Below are 15,068 nucleotides of genomic sequence, written 5' to 3'. Positions count from 1 at the left end.
TTCAATGAGAAACACTTAACCATGAGCGTTCCACAATCTTCACATACTCTGATCTTAAGCTATTGTAACTGAGCATTTACGATTGTTAAAGTTGTTACTTGATAGCAGAATCTCTCCACACTGTGTAGTAAAGGACCTAACTGATGTCTGTTCCACATTAACAACAGGAGGAACTGATGTCTCTGATTTCCAAGCGTTTTACAATTAACTCATACATGATTTTGTGTTGACTCTGTTGCCAAGCACACAATCAACAAGACCTAAGGGCAAAACTGATCTTAAAAAAGAAGCGATCACTGTGTGAAAGTAGAAGGCTGAGTAAATGAGCACCCACATAAGACTGTTTGCAACTTTCACACAGAATAAATATAGTATGTTGGCACATTAATTGCTTTTCTGTCAGAAAATCTAGTGCAGCTCTCTCATCCTGGCTGTGTAGAAAGATTCTGCCAATTCACAATCTTTATTATTAATCATTGTTGAGTCCACTTTGGATTTTAGTTTCATTTTCCACCCATTGCATCCTCTAATTTGTTGTCTTTGCTTTGCTTAATAATTTGGTTTGGTCTAATCTACTTTTGGCAGCAGTTTATTGTGATAAAGCGTTTCTATTTGAATTTAACTTTTGGAAGCACATACAACATTGGAGGCTTTATTTAGACTGGGATGGTAAAACTGAAGATTAAAACTCAGAATAAATCACATTTACTCACACACATTGCATATACATTGTGTACTTTGTAAAGTCTGGATAATGGGTCATAGCTGGCAAAGTAAATAATTTAAATGTGTCATTTTCCATTGAGACACGTACATCATGTAAAATGTCAAAGAACCCAATACCCAACATACCCTTTCCACACTATCAAACACTGACAGCTTGTAAGTCCTTTAGAGTTTCATACCAACACTATTCTTCGGCTTTATTATTTGAGGCTGAGTGTCATGTCTGGGTTATAAATTGCTAACTAACCCTTCACACCTCATAACAATGCAAGGAGAATCTTTAGCACTGGTCTGAGACACAACAGTTATCAAATAAATGTAGTTGCACGAAAGTATATTTGTCTCTGAAATATACTATGAAGTCTAAAGAAAGACTGGACAAGGCTGCATCATCTGACACCCTAGAAAAGAGAATAGGTTGAAATGCCAATGTGAAAATTAAACACTTTTTTCTCTGAAGCCATTTTGGCTAGTAAAATTGCTTTGGCCCACACGTGGCGGACACCTGACGCTTTCATCCAGCCCCACATTCCACGTGGAAGGATGGCACTTGGGACCGCTCCTGTTAGCCAGATTTGGGACACAAGTTGGTGACCACCTGGTCATATGACAGCCAAAGAACAAACCGCATTATGAACCAACCTATTGTGCCACATGTTGGCCAACAATTGATTTGGGACAGTTGGAATTTATTTGCTATTGTACATATTGGCTCCTTCAGGATTAAATCCAATTTGGGGCATCATTGCCTCACGTGAGTCATGTTAGCCATGGCAGTAGATCAGGTGGATCAAGCACATCACATAGCTTTAGCACTGAACCCCGACCCACAAGATTTCCAATAGGATTAATAGTGTATAAAAAGCAAAATAATGATGGAAAGGTAGTTAATCGTAGAACATGTTAATGACCACTGTCAATCACCATATATTTTCGTAGCGAGACAACCTCATCACTTTGGATCCAAGCTTCAGGCTACATAGATACCTAGCACAATCATGCTTCCAAGATGATGGAAATATTCCATGTTAATGACCCCATCACATTTTCTTTAGCACAACCTTCAAGGCAAAGGCTACATATTGACAGGATGATTAATCAGGATGGCCCATCCACAGTACTTTGTTGGTTTGGCATTGTCTGGTGAGATTATAACATGATATAACATGTGGTCTCCATCTCTTTTCTGTATTAGGGAACCTGACTGTCCTGTCAGCCTGTCTGTTACAATTATTACCATAACACAGAGACCGTCTGCTTCTCTCCCAAATGAATTCCAGTCAAAACTCCACCTGTGTTAAAACTCATTTTGTTGAAAACTCTTTGCTCTAACAAGCTGCAACTTCAATCGCATGTCATCTCTATCCTGTCAGTAATTATTGCTGCTTTCCAGAGAGGTTTTAAAAATGTCAGGGTGTGCTTTAGGTAACATCTGCTATTGCAAACACACACATACATACACACACATTTATGTCTATATTACTGTAGTTGTTAGATAACAGAAAATCCACATTGAGGTTTGACTTCCAATCACATGCTAAAATTAAAAAAACAATGAATGTCAGTTTTGTGATCAAATTCACCTGGTGCCAGCTTCTGAGTCATAGTGCTAACTCGCTGGATACCACATAAAGCAGTACAAAGTAGCCATTTATAATCATAGAGTAGTTTTTACAATACTAAAGGCATTTCCCTAATCCTTACAGACTCTTCTTTGTGATTGAACAATAAAAAAAAATAAGCGTTTAAGGAAAGGACAAATGAACAAGATGATGATAAAGCTAACTTTCATCCACTGATTCATCTTGAATCATTTTACATGATGTTTCTAATAATTAATCAACCAATTATCCCATAATAAATGAATATATTTTAATTATCATCTATATCAAAATAATTTCATATTAGAATATTAGATAATGCATTCACCTCATGGCTGGCTACAATAGAAACAGTAGGTGATTTGTAAAGTTTGTCAAATGAGAAGTGATCCACTATTGTTTAATGTCATTTTGACAAAAACTTGCAGGTGAGGTATGTGATGTAATATCTCTTTGTCTGACTTTTGATTCTAAGTTTGCTTCAGAATCAACTTGAGGTCCAGTGGGGCCGGGTTGAAAATGACAAGTCCACCACCTGCCCAGGAGCCAGCACATAAAGTCCGCCAAGCTTTGACACAAAACCCTGTCAGACAGGAGAGAAGTTAAAATTCTCCTGGCGCATACACATATACCCAAACAACATGAATTCATCTATACACACACAAAGACACACGCGCGCGCACAAGCACAACACACTAGCATACGAAGAAACACCAGTGTAAAGAAGTTAAGCTGTGAGTGGAGGTGACAGAGCCCCTCGAGGGAGACCCGAGCACAAGAAGGGCCATGCCTATTCCTGCCTTGTATTTTCTCCACTCTGCCTATGTGTTGTCGCGCATGTGTGTGTGTGTGTGTGTGTGCGTGTGCACGCGCATCGCCCTCCCGCAGGATCCCCACTGCAACGACTACAAAACTGGGACAAAGCCAGAGGAAAATAAGAGAGAAAACGACACAAGCAAGAGAAAAAGGACGGAGAGGGAAAGTGAGATGCGGGAGGTTGAATAGGTCAGGACGGACGGAGAGGCCGAGACGGACACGAGGGAAAGGGCTAACCTGTGCAGAGGGAGAGCTAGGCGGACGGAAAGAAAGACGTGGTCAGAAGAAATAAAAAACAGTAAAGAGTTCGCCTTTTATGATGAGATTCAAATGCACAGTGGTGCTTCTTCTCTAACCTCCCTCCAGAGCGAAGCCAGCAAAGACATTTTCTGTATAAAACAACATGTTGAAATGTTTCCGGAACTGTTTCAGATATTAAACAGCATGCATGCGCACTGGGAAATGGCCTAGTTTGCAGTTTAAATGGCCTAGTTTGGGTTTAAAAAGCTCAATGCTTAATTCAACATAATGACAACATGCGGAGAGAGTTCCAACCCGCCGCAGAGACACCTTACAGAGAGTTGATTTCTTTCCTTTTTTTTAAGATCTGACTGTGTTGAAGGGTGAACAGTTGATTCCATGAAGCACACGAGCAGCCTGCTCTGACCTGGCAGTTCTGGTCACATCGTAATCAGTGCAAAAAAAGGGAGAAAAGATTATTTTAGGAAATCAGGAAACTGTCTTTGCTTGCACGATAGTTATTCTTGGAATTCTATTTGCACACGTTCAATTAATCTGTGGATAGAAGTGTTTAGGGCTGCATGCAGACATAAGCATAGAGTCCGACTGCATACTTAAGCTTATTTAATAAACCACAGTTTAGTTGAGTTTAAGCATAAAAAAACAAGTTAGCGTTAGACATTAAATATTATTGCGTTGGGTTGTTTAGGTTAAGTCAAAAGATAAAATACTTATAGATTAGACTTTGTTGTACACAGAATCTCACTCCAAACATGTACTTCTGTCCTTTCTGTCTGTCGCTCAGTGTGAAAAAGCCTTATACCTTACACTAATAAACTCCCAGTAGCTTCATAGTTCCATCATAGACATCTTGGGAAGCTTTTAACTACACTGATCAGCTTTTAAACATGGTTTCAGAGTGTATACCAGTTTAAATAGACCTTTTCACTTAACATGCTGTCGTACAGATGCTCCAATGTGCGTTTTACACAGGTAACCTGCACCCCGGCTTTAGCGGTGTGATGTTTAATGTGATGTATAACATTATTTTTAACCTCCTAAACATTACGGGCAGATGAACTGTCAGGTGCTTTTGCTAGTTTTGCACATTTTAGAAGTTATTTGCTCTGAAAACACAGTTGAAATTCCGACTACTACTGTGTGCAGCAGTGCTTTAAGTCTCCCCAGTTCTCCAGCATAGTTTTTTCCACTCAGCCCTGTCCATGCTAATAGGTAAAACGTGTTTAGTGGAATTAAATGTTGTCTCTAGATGTAAAATTTATCATATAATGAGATGTGTGAGGTGCATATTAGACACAGAGGTGATGAAAGCCTACAGACTCCAAACTGCTGACTACCTGCAAGCCAATTAACTATTCCAGAAAAAGAAACTCTGTTATGTTTGACACTGCTCTGTCCTGATGTAGCTCGATATCATGAAGCAATTATTATTCCGTTATTGCTCAAAGACTATTTTTGTTAGGTGAACTTTTTTTCACCCGCCCTGCATGTATCTCTGCATCATCTTGTATTTTCCTGTTACCTATAATGCCTTTTGACAACCTGCAGAACTGAACATGCCTGCAGTCAGCTGTGGGTTTAGGTGGAGACAGTGATAATAAAAGCACAGAACAAGCAAGGAGGAACCAAAAAAAACCGATGCAGGAGATGCAAGAGACACAGCTGTGAGCAGATATCATGTAGACTTATGAAGAAATTACATTCGTACTAGTTGTCTTTCATGATTTGTTTGGTCCACTGATCAGCCCCTCACTACAGCTGCTAGATGTGGATGACCAAAATATATTGGTTTTGGTTGGTATAATAATGTTTGCTGGCACAAACATATAGGTTCAGATGTTTAAGGATAGTCTCAGCATTAAGATCCATAAGACCCATATTTGAAGCAATGTCTTTGACTAATATCTCTCACAGCACAAATGCCTTCTTTCCCTGCTTTCAGACATGTTTCTGTGTCACTCCAACTTCGCTAGTTTTTTTTTTTTTTTTTTGCTTCCTTTGTTAGGTTCGCTGTCATTGTGTGGAGTGAGCTACGGCTGCATTTACTTCAATTTTCAAAATGAATTGTGATACATGCTGCAGGGACAGAGATGACCAACCACAGCGCTGCTATCTCTGATCTCATTACTGAGACCACTATCCCAGCATGCGATAACTTAATGACCATCCTCCATTCCAGACACATCAAAAACACTGCTTTGAACCACAGAAGACTTCTTTAGACCAGCATGGCACAGGATGGTACAATAGTCCTTATGATTACAAAGAGATTAATCCCACGGCAATTACACTGCCACACTCACTTTCACTGCTGCTCTATTATTTGGCTTATTGTGTCCTGGTCTCACTTTGTTTTTGTCCTTCTTGCTCTAATATTCCTCCAAGTCTGCCTATTATCGCTGCTTTTTATCACTGCCCCATCTCTGCTATAGGCTTCTTGCCCCCATTTACTTTGTTCATCATGTACTCTGCCATGTTTAGTTTGCAGAGTTTGGAAACCTTTTTTTTTTTTTTTTTTTTTTGAAAGCTCAAGCTCAAATTTCTAACAAAGCTAATAAAAAAGTCCACATATTTAAGCATACTCTCATTCATCAGCCCTAGACTGTTCTTTTTTAAATTATAAAACTGTAGTATTGTTGCACTCTCACTAACTGATGATTTATTTCTTTCAAGCTAATTTCATCATTCTACAATGGAAAATTGTGCTTAATACATACAGGTATACGGTATAGTTAAAGTACATGTATATTGCCTATAAAAACTATTCAACCTATGTAATTTTACTGTTTATTTATTTTATTTTAATGATGGTTGATTTAATTTGACCGATGGGATTGGTTGATGATAATCTACAAAAATACTGGTTGATTTAGAAATATCAAATCAACCAATGAAAACAAGTAACTGACTAGTTCAGTTGAGTAGTGACAACGTGCCAATCCAGCGGCTGCAGCTGATGTATGAAATCAATCCTCTTGTGTAATTCTTCCTTTATATGATGTCGTGGTCATGACAATATTTCAAAAACACTGTGGTAATTTACACTCCTCCTAATGTGTTTTTAAGGGCAGAAAAAAAGCTTAGCCTGAAAGGTTAAGGAGCAGGAGCATCGTCAAAGCAGGAAGTGAGAGATAATATTACTTGCTTGAAAAATAACAGAGGTCAGTGACAATACACAAAATGACCACAAAAAATATGTGAAAGAGTCAAAAAGTGGCCGAGAAGACAAAAAAAAACTACCAAAAATTCACACTAAAACAGACATTACGAAAAAGATGTAATATGAACTCAAAGAAATAAAAAACTTGGACATAGAAACTCTGCAGACCTTTCCGTCTGAGGCTCCTGTATAGAATATTTGGGGCTTCCCTTTACCCCCCTGTGCTCAGTGACCCATTTTTTAATAGCCCATCCATGATCTCAAGCTAATGTATGGACACTTTAATTACCTATGACTTACTGCATGTAGCTACAGTAAGCATGGAGCACATCCTAATGAAATCCACACCGTGAGAGAACTGTACTGTATTAAAAGCTGAAAGCAGTTGACTTTTATAAGACTACATATTTTTTCAGCCAGCTTTACAACGGTGAAGTGACGCCAAATAAAGAACCCAGTCCAGCTTCTAGTATAACAAGGCCACAGATCTGCCATCTTGCTTTTCTTTCTCTCTGCAACATACATTGTTTTCTAGACCTAATCTCCCTTTTTGAAAAAAAAAAAAAAAAAACACACACACATACAAGAGATTGTCTGGGTTTTATAATCATGATTCTCCATGCTGTGTGACTAATATGTAAGCTTCCATAATCTCCCAGTTTAAACGCATTTCTCCTCTGTGTATCTGTATGCAACATGTTAGAGGAGAGGAGAGGAGAGAAGGAGCACTGAGGTTAGAGTGTACATGTATCTGTGCAGTAAGAGGAGAAGCAATGGACACTAAGTGATAATGCAGGTTGCTGCCAAGACAATGACATTAGCACTCAGACCTTATCGAGGACGCTGTCAGCATCTCTCTCTCTCTCACACACACACACAAACCTATAGTGTGTACACACACACACACACGCTGTGCACACATTTAGGGAGGGAGAGGTTGAGAGACAGAGGAGGAAAGGAGAGGAAAAACAGAAAGGAGGAGGTGGAGGAGGAGGAGGAGGAGGAGGAGGAGGGCATTATCTTGATGAAACAGTGCTTGATACAGTAGTTCGAGCCAACCTGAACACAGCTCTGCTTCCGTTTAATGGAGATTACACAGTCAAGGGCCAGCCTGGGCTCATCTTGTTTAACAGTGCACACGACTGCTACGCCGAGTGTGTGTGTGTGTGTGTGTGCCTGTGACAGTGTGCCTGACCTAATAAATTAGCTGATATCTCCTCACTCATCAGCCGTCGTTACCGAACACCTTCTCACCCCTGGTCTGGGCAGACATTCAAATATCCAAATCTTGCTGACCAGCAAGAGCACACATTAGTGAAGCAGAGAGTATGTGGTACGACTCTACCTCGGCACCATCCCGGCATCTCAAGGTCTACAAATTACAGAGCAGATTTAGGCGATCTAGTAGCAAATATGCTATTGTTACTATCTGCGGGATGTCTAATGGTCCTTACCAAGTCTGACAAATCTGAAAAGGTTTTTTCCTGCTCTGCTCACTTATCCTTTCAGAACTGCGTTTAACATGCTCAGTCAGAGGAAGACTGCTTCTGACAGCTTGGTTTTCCTACACTGGTTTTTCAAATTGGCTTCAAATTCACTTGCAGGTAGCATTTAAACAGCCCCTGTCTCTTGAATTTGGCTTTCCAAAAAAACCTGCTGATACCTGACTTGAGACGTGAATAATTTGTAGACCTTGATCTTGCTACTGTTTTCTACTGTACCCCACAGTTGTTCTTCTGTTCTTCCTATTTTCAAACCGCTTCTTCTTGTTGTGGCATTGTATAAGTTGCGTTCAGATCATACATACCTCCTTGTCTACATATTTTCTTGCCCGGTTTCCTGGCACATTCCTTGGATATTCTTTTGACTGTAAAATGAATAGAAGACTAAAGAATAACATGGAGCCCCTGGACGCACAACGCACACAGGAGCCGGCATGCACGCACACATACACACAAGGCTGATTGAGTGAAAAGGACTTAGAGAGGAGAGAAAAAAGGCAGAAAAGAAAAAAAGACGAGGGGAAAGAATGAATCACACCATCTCAATCAGCACGGTATTCAGTCTATCAGTCGGCCAGCCAGTCATTCAGCCAGTCAGCCAAATCAATCAGTGATGATCATGACAACGACTGTCTTGTTTAATGAACTGTAGCCATTGTGGTGGAGCATAATAGACTATGATGAGCTCTAGACATTAAGGGAGGGGAGGGAAAGAAGTCTGCAGAGGAGGACAAATAAGGCGATGAAGAAGAAAAGAGGAGCGGGGCATCAGAGAAGGAGATGAAGGAGGGGAAAAGGTTAAAAAGGAAGGAAAGTAAGTGGTCAGAAGAATACGGAAGATATGAAGGGGAATGAAAAGAGGATAAATTGGCCTTAATGGGTGCCACACACACTCTGACACACACACACACACAACCACTCTCATACACTTGTGTATTATAAGCAGTGTCATGCACATTAAACATGCACAAAGTCATGCTTTCCCTCTACTGACAGACAGACATGGACGAAGACAGCACTCTCACATAGATAAAACACACCCTTCTCTCTACCCAGAGGTTGTTCACTTTCATCTGCCCAGCCCCCCCCCCCTCCCGATGTTCCCACCATCGTCCTGCCCTGGGCCTGCAGGCCAACTCACCATCCTCAGTGGGGACGTAGATGTTGAGATAGAGGCAATCCTCGCTCTGGTCCTGGACGTATGTGGACACCACGTCAATGCTGTTGGTGAACCACACAGGCAGCATCACGTCCGGCAGGCGGCCCTCCACGATGCTCTGAGGGCACACCGGGGCAAAGTGCGTTGCATTGCGGGTCTCGGGCCACGATGCCGGGGGCTCAGGTGGCTGAAAGCGGCGCTCACCAGTGGGCGGCGCGGCATACGGCACGCCCAGGAACTGCACAACAGGACCCAGGATCTCATTGTTGAGCTCTTTCTTAACCCCACGCAACTTGCCATAGGTGATTGTGACCACCGGGTCGTTCTCGTCCAGTTTCTGTGCCAACACGGCAGCTGGGGACGCCTGCAGCAGGAGCAGTCCCAGCCACATTAGAGAGGACACCAACCAATTGGTGCTCAAGGAACCTTCAAGGCCTACATATCCCATCATCCTGCTTCCTCTCATGTCAGTGTGAAGTAGCCGACAACCAGTCCTCGAATGGTGCCTCCACTGGAACATATCTGCTACTCCTTGGTTTCAAGGTTGCTGTATCCTCTTGTTATTTCCAAGTAAAAAAATCCTGTCGCTCACTTACGACATGCAGATGCAAACACAAACACACAATCACACTAACTTCACACTCATACACAGGCATAAGCAGGTGGGCAACTCCGCAATTGATATGGGCCGTGTTTGCTGACGATCCCTTTTAAATTCCAAGCGGTGAAAACCTATTCAGTGTAAAAGTAGCAGCCATCAGTCTCCTCCAGCTTGGTGACAGCAGATCTGAGAAATATTCCTCACAACGCAGAAGGTGGTGTACCTCAAAAGAGTCCTGCCGCCAACCACGGCAACGTAGAAGGGAACAGTAAAGGTACCATCTTTAAGCGCCACTTCGCAGTAGGTAGACGAGCCAGAAAGTGGCGAGGATTTCCATCATTCTGAGGTAAGCGGACTTCCATGTACAGCAGTGAAAGCAGGAGTAGTGGTGCAGGTGTTGTAGTGGCTATTCTTGGAGACGTTCTGTCCAGTCCAAAGTCTGTCCCCTGTAAGAAAACAAGACAACAATCAGCAATCATATTAAATAGCGTATTCAATAACTTGAATGAATAACATGTCTGTCAGTATGAGTGTTGTTGATGTGTTTAATAAGTACTACTACTCTGTTACTCCCTCATAAAACCCATAGGAGGATCTCTTCGAACAGCGCCGCTATGGCAGCGGCCGTCTCTTGAAATTGTCAGCAGCTTGAGGAAATTCAATCCAGATTTTTTTTTTCCACCTTATTACAGCATGCTGCAGGTTCTTGTTATTGCAAATCACAGTAGTGTCTCGTTATTTCTAACGAGAAGTATGTTTAGGTGAGAAAACACACAATAGTAGAAAATTATGAAATATCCACAGTCAGGTTAACAACAACTGACATGTGGAATCAGCACCGAACTCAACTGAAATAAATCCAAATTAATTTCCTGTCTTGAAGAACCAGAATGGAGACACTTGAGGGAATCTGTGCTTGTGCGTGTGTGAGTGATGTAGAACACGAAGGCTTGTCATGCCTAGTATGTGTTTTTTATGCTTTTTCACACTCCTTAGGAGTCAATGTTCCACCTGGATGAGTTCACCTTCAGATTTCATACACCAAGAAAATCCTCTTTAACTGCACACACACACACACACACACACACTCACACACGCATTACAAGTTATCTAGCTGGCTAACATAAATGCACAATTTCTTTTTTTTACAGATAAACACAGAAACCCCTCAACAAGCTAAAATGCCTTAAGGGAGATACAGTATAACATGATTACACACACATGTGGCGGCTGCTTAGAGTCATGGTACGATTGCTGCCCTCTATGTGGGAGACTGAGGGCTCGAATCCCGGCTTGGGTAAGACCTTCTTATGCTTACCCTGCCTTGTACCTTGTAAGTTGCTTTTGATAAAAGTGCGCTAAATGACTAAAATTTGAATGTAAGCATGTATCTAGAGATATACATGCACACACACACACACTTTGGGCTAGATATAGCTTCCATTTATACGTGAAACCTCACTACTTCTCCTTGCAATAGCACGAACACCCATCACAGACAGGGGTAAAAAACTGAGTGGCAGGCAGGTATGAAACAACAAGACATTTACTACATCAGCACAGTAGAATCATAATGCGAGGAAGAGGAGAAAAGAGACGGGAGAAGCTAGAGATCAACTGGGGTGTACTGTATAAAGACAGTAACCCACACATACACACAGCATTTGTGGTTCTTTTGACTGACTCAGATTCATTTGCTGCAGACTTAACTTATGAATGCGATTTTTACTTGTTATTGAGTCAAAACTTAAATTGTCAGCCGATAGCTTACATTCTCAGAAATTGATTTAGTTTGAGCTTGATTCAGAATAAGAAATACTTCCTTCATTTGTGCTGACTGCCATGATTTCTGATGTCTGAGCTGGAAAGCCTGTCATGTTGCCATAGCAACCTTCAAATATGAGCAATCACGTCATCTGTCTTAGCCGTTACTGTGGTCACTCTCTGTTTGTTTCTCCATTTCTGTCCGTAGCTCTTAGGAGTGTCTTCTGCATGTGTATTATCTGGTCTACCTTCAGTCAGTGTGTACTCAGAATAACATATAGGTACATAGTATTATAGGATATGTATTATATGATCAGTGATATGCAGTTTTTTAATGGACCTTTTAAAGTGGAAATGTAACTAAATTTGCTGCATAGGTAACCCACCAATACAACCCCTGCAGTTCAATCTGGAGAATATTATAAATGTAATAAATGAGAATGACAAGCAGAAACACTGGTAATGTTAAAAAGATGAGATTAGCAAGAATGTTTATGGGGTTTAGATAAACTATTTTCTTTCTTTTGACTCTTAGTCTAATAATATATTATAATCTTATTTCGTGGCCTCTCATTTATTATTATTTCGATTAAATTGATGCAGGGGCTTGAGTCCCCAGAGCCCTCCCTTCTGTACATATCTGTGTATAATCTAATCTTCTTCCTTGTGTTCTAGGTTGTGCTACATACTTTTTGGTTGGACAAAAAGAAATTCAGACACTACCAAAGCCTCAAAAATGTACTGCCAATGTCTCTGCTTAAAGATTAAATGAAGGTAATACAGTAAGTGGTTGCATCTAGAGTGAAGCTAAAACGTGATTCTGCACAGTACCACCAAGTATCAGAGCTCTGTGAAGGAAACCAAATTGGATTTTAAGTAGGCCAGTGCAGTAATAAAGCGGCACCCAAACTTACATCTTTTAGCTGAAACCACGAGTGAATCCCTGCCATTCAGTATCGTATACCATTATATACGGTGTGTGTCTACTCAGTACAAACCTAGCATGTTCTCCTGTTATCCAACTTCCCTATAAAGATTCCTCCTCTTTCTTGCCAGTTACGCTGGCATTTGTGTGTCTATGTCTGCCTGCTATATTTGTGAACGAAGACCTAAATTCACCAGTGATCATCATGTTCTATTTCAGTTTGAAGTCAGGGGAGTGGTGGCTTGAATGAGGAAAATGGCTGCGCAAACAGAAAGAGAAATATAAAAACAACCAAATATTTTAAGAATCATTCCTTTGCAGATGGAAATACAGATAGAAGTTGTTCATTTTCCTTGACAGATCACCCTGTACTGACACTACAAACTATTCCATGTTTTCTCTCTTTTTCATTTACCCCTCAGGGCCCAGAAAACAGCAATGTGCTTTTGGTGTAGAGAAAGGGATTCGTGATGTTTAAATATCTCACCTGCACTCAGCATGAACACACAGCCGTAACTTACTACTCATTACACAGACAATACTATAAAATACAAGGTACAAAGTAGCAAAATGCAACATCTGGGGGTAATTTCTTACTGAAGGATATATATTGCATTATTCCACAATATTTATGTCTTATAAGCTAAACAACAATCACATGTTGGATAGAAAATGGATGAAAAGTAATGATACAGTACTTTAACTACAAAGTCCCTATTGTGTTATTACAGGATGTTAGGATTTATATAGGTGTGGAGGGATACAGGAGACAGAAGATAGTGTATGGAAACAATGTCAGCAAATTATACAGACTACCCATATTATACTTACAATGTAACTAATGCTTTGTTATTTTGATTGTTTCTTTTTGTGTATGAGGGCTACTCGCCATCATTGGAGAAGGTTTATTAGAGATTTATAATGAAGGGACAGTGTGCACACACATCTTATAAAAAAACAACAACTATGGGGTACATTGACTTGACTTTGGCACTAAACATAGTTCACCCAAGCATGCAGACGCAAATGACAACTCCCAGCTGGCACAAGTTGGTAATACAGGCTATTCAAAGCATTTTGATGACAAAAATAGTAAACACCAACACAATCAGTGGACAATTGTGTACTGCTGCCAACCGCTGCAGACTGCTTATTTCACAGACGGAAGGAATGAAGAGGTGACAAAGTTTCATTATTATAACAATGGATATGGACACGTTCTCTTACACTCAGATTGCAGCTCACACGTGTGTCGTGGTGAATGTTTTAAGTTACACACTTGACCAACGTGAATGGTATTTGAAACAGACCCAACGTAGCTGTCCACGTACTCCTGTGACCCATGTGTAATTAAACAAAGTGGTCCAGAGGACAGTATATTTTCATGCATGTGTTAAGTCTTTGAGGACATTCTGTTGCCATTCATTGTACCACTAAGGTGTAAGGTGGTGAGTACAGTATATATGTGCTGTAATCTGTAGCAGTGATTTTTTTTCATCCATCACACATGTAATTACAGGTTCTATGCGTCACAGGCCTGTTTATGGTACAATACATACTTGACAAGGTATGTCAGTACTATGTCTTATTTGAATGAAGTGATGCAACACTTAAAATAGCTGTAGCTGTGTGCATGTCAGAGTGTGAGCTGAGCTGCGGCAGTGCTGTGAGATGAAAAGCAAACAGGCAAATAGGAATTGTAGGGAGTGATAAAGAATTGGCTCAAATATACAATGTGAGTAGAAGTTCACAGGGAATGGTGGCAATGGACACAATTCCACACGACAGAAACATGACAGGAAGGCTAAGTTTGTTGAACAGGGAGAGGCTGTGACAGCCAGCTGCAATACGTTACTGTTAATGATGTCAGAGCTGTAGTCCTCTGAACGTATTGGCTTCTGTCTGTCTCCACAGCAGGATCGTGAGTATCTATCCATACTGATGTACATACCAAAAGAGAAATACATATTCTGAGAGCTACCAAAATCCTCATTTAATTCCCAGTGCTATGCTAAATCTCATCTCATGATGCAGTGTCTCAAACTCTCCCAAAAACAATAGATAAATAGAATCTATGTGCAGTCAAATGTGCAGTTCATGAAAACATTTCCATGAAGCCCAGGAAATTCAAACATAGCAGCGACGTCAGGAAGTAAAGGTGTAGAGACCCAGCAAGCAAATAATTAAAGATACCAGTCCAAGAAATGTTGAAAATAAAGATACAGCCAGTGCAGGCAAAACAGATAAGGTCAAAAAAGATGAATGGGAAACAGACTGGTGTGGTCTGAACTCTGAGAAAGCACAAGACATGATTGGGAAAACTGAACTGGTTCAGTATGAGCAGAAGGCCTGATGAGGGAAAGTGAAAACGAGTGTGTAGATAGGTAGGGTAGTGGGGAATAGGAGTCAGGTGAACAGGTGCACAGGACAAAGTCAGGGTATTGGGAACAGAGGGACATCTGGAGGAGTAATGGAGAATGGCAATCCAAAGTATAACAGGAGATTGAAAACATCTACATCAAAAACAACAGAATAATAACTATGAGATCATTA

The 15,068-nt window shown here is 40.7% G+C and overlaps 1 protein-coding gene across 6 annotated transcripts in view; it reads right to left on the bottom strand.

Moving 5' to 3' along the window:
• Positions 1 to 13,531, bottom strand: part of nlgn1 (neuroligin 1) — a 230,850-nt gene extending 217,319 nt beyond the window's left edge. The window contains exons 1-2 of one of the 6 annotated variants that reach the window (XM_033325954.1): positions 13,521 to 13,531; positions 9,208 to 9,599 (exon numbers count right to left, since the gene is read on the bottom strand). In XM_033325954.1, the coding sequence (XP_033181845.1) occupies positions 9,208 to 9,599; positions 13,521 to 13,531 (403 nt within the window). Of the gene's footprint in view, positions 1 to 5,363; positions 5,401 to 8,371; positions 8,432 to 9,207; positions 9,623 to 13,520 lie in introns of those variants that run through there. The other 5 variants (XM_026345811.1, XM_026345813.1, XM_026345810.1 and 2 more) reach the window with 5 other exon arrangements.
• Positions 13,532 to 15,068: the final 1,537 nt, after the last annotated feature.

The sequence above is a fragment of the Anabas testudineus genome, chromosome 4 (assembly GCF_900324465.2).
Source record: "Anabas testudineus chromosome 4, fAnaTes1.2, whole genome shotgun sequence".
NCBI lineage: Eukaryota > Metazoa > Chordata > Actinopteri > Anabantiformes > Anabantidae > Anabas > Anabas testudineus.
Note: the sequence above shows the minus strand (reverse complement) of the source record. Positions and strands in the feature narration are given on the sequence as shown.